This window comes from Eurypyga helias, unplaced genomic scaffold, assembly GCF_000690775.1.
Source record: "Eurypyga helias isolate BGI_N326 unplaced genomic scaffold, ASM69077v1 scaffold25514, whole genome shotgun sequence".
NCBI classification, from domain to species: domain Eukaryota; kingdom Metazoa; phylum Chordata; class Aves; order Eurypygiformes; family Eurypygidae; genus Eurypyga; species Eurypyga helias.
In genome coordinates this window covers 7,576-8,529 of record NW_010244705.1, presented here as the reverse complement: position 1 = coordinate 8,529, position 954 = coordinate 7,576, and the positions used below count along the sequence as shown (strand labels likewise).

The 954-nt window shown below is 65.1% G+C and overlaps 1 protein-coding gene across 1 annotated transcript in view; it reads left to right on the top strand.

Moving 5' to 3' along the window:
* Positions 1–10: 10 nt before the first annotated feature.
* Positions 11–954, top strand: part of RAB25 (RAB25, member RAS oncogene family) — a 2,746-nt gene continuing 1,802 nt past the window's right edge. Inside the window, exon 1 of the mRNA XM_010149853.1 lies at positions 11–50. Within this exon, the coding sequence (XP_010148155.1) occupies positions 11–50 (40 nt within the window). The remainder of the gene's footprint in view (positions 51–954) is intronic.

Genomic DNA, 954 nt, shown 5'->3' with positions numbered 1-954 from the left:
CCAGGGCGACATGGGCAGCGCCGAGGAGGATTATAACTTTGTCTTCAAGGGTGAGTCCTGGGCTCCAAGTGAGCCCCCTCCCCAAAAGGGATAGAGTGGGAGGGCACTGCGGGAAGGGAACTGGGGTGCTGTCCGTGGCCCGAGCTGGGACGGTGTTGACCATCGCTGCAGCTCGGATGTGTGCTGGGAGCTGCCGAGGGTTGGGGGTTTGGGGAGCAGGCACTGGTCTCGGCTGCATCCCTGGCTGATGGCAGCAAGGTCAGGGCTGGCGAATGGTGCTGGGGTCCGTGGGGGCACAGGGAGACCTGTGCCCACCCCGAGGCTGTGGGATGCCAGGTGAATTGCTGGGGCACAGTGGGGGCTGAGACGGCAGGGGCTGAAGAAACATAAATGCCGTGTGAGCCCATTAACTCCTGGCAGACATTTAAAAGTCCTTCTGTGTGACCTGGGTGGTGGCACACGCAGAGGACGCAGGGGTCAAACTGGGGCTGGAGAAGGGCACAGCCTCATGCCCCCCGCTTGAGCTCTGCTGGCACAGGACCCGGCGTCCTGTGTCTGCTGGGCGCTGCCGGCCGGACCCTGCTGGACCTGGGTGCTCCCCTTGGGCAAGTGGAGATAGGCAGGCTCTGGTGTGCCAGCGGGTGCCCACCGCAGTGGGGTGACATGGGGCTTGCCAGCATCCTCGCCCTGCTCCTGGTAGCCGTGACCCCCCCAGACAGAGCAGGGGCCACACCAGCAGACGGGGAGCTTGGCTGGGTCAGCCGAGGTGGCTCAGCCACGCTGGAGGGGCTGAGTTTATGACACAGGGACAGGAGCCCTGTTTGCTGGTGTGACTGTGCGGGTGTTGCACCCACGTGCCTGCCTGGCCTCTGTGCCCAGGTCTGGGGTCACCAGGCAGTGAGGGGGGCCGGTGCACCTTGTGCTGGAAGCTGGGGCATTCCGGTGGCCACACTG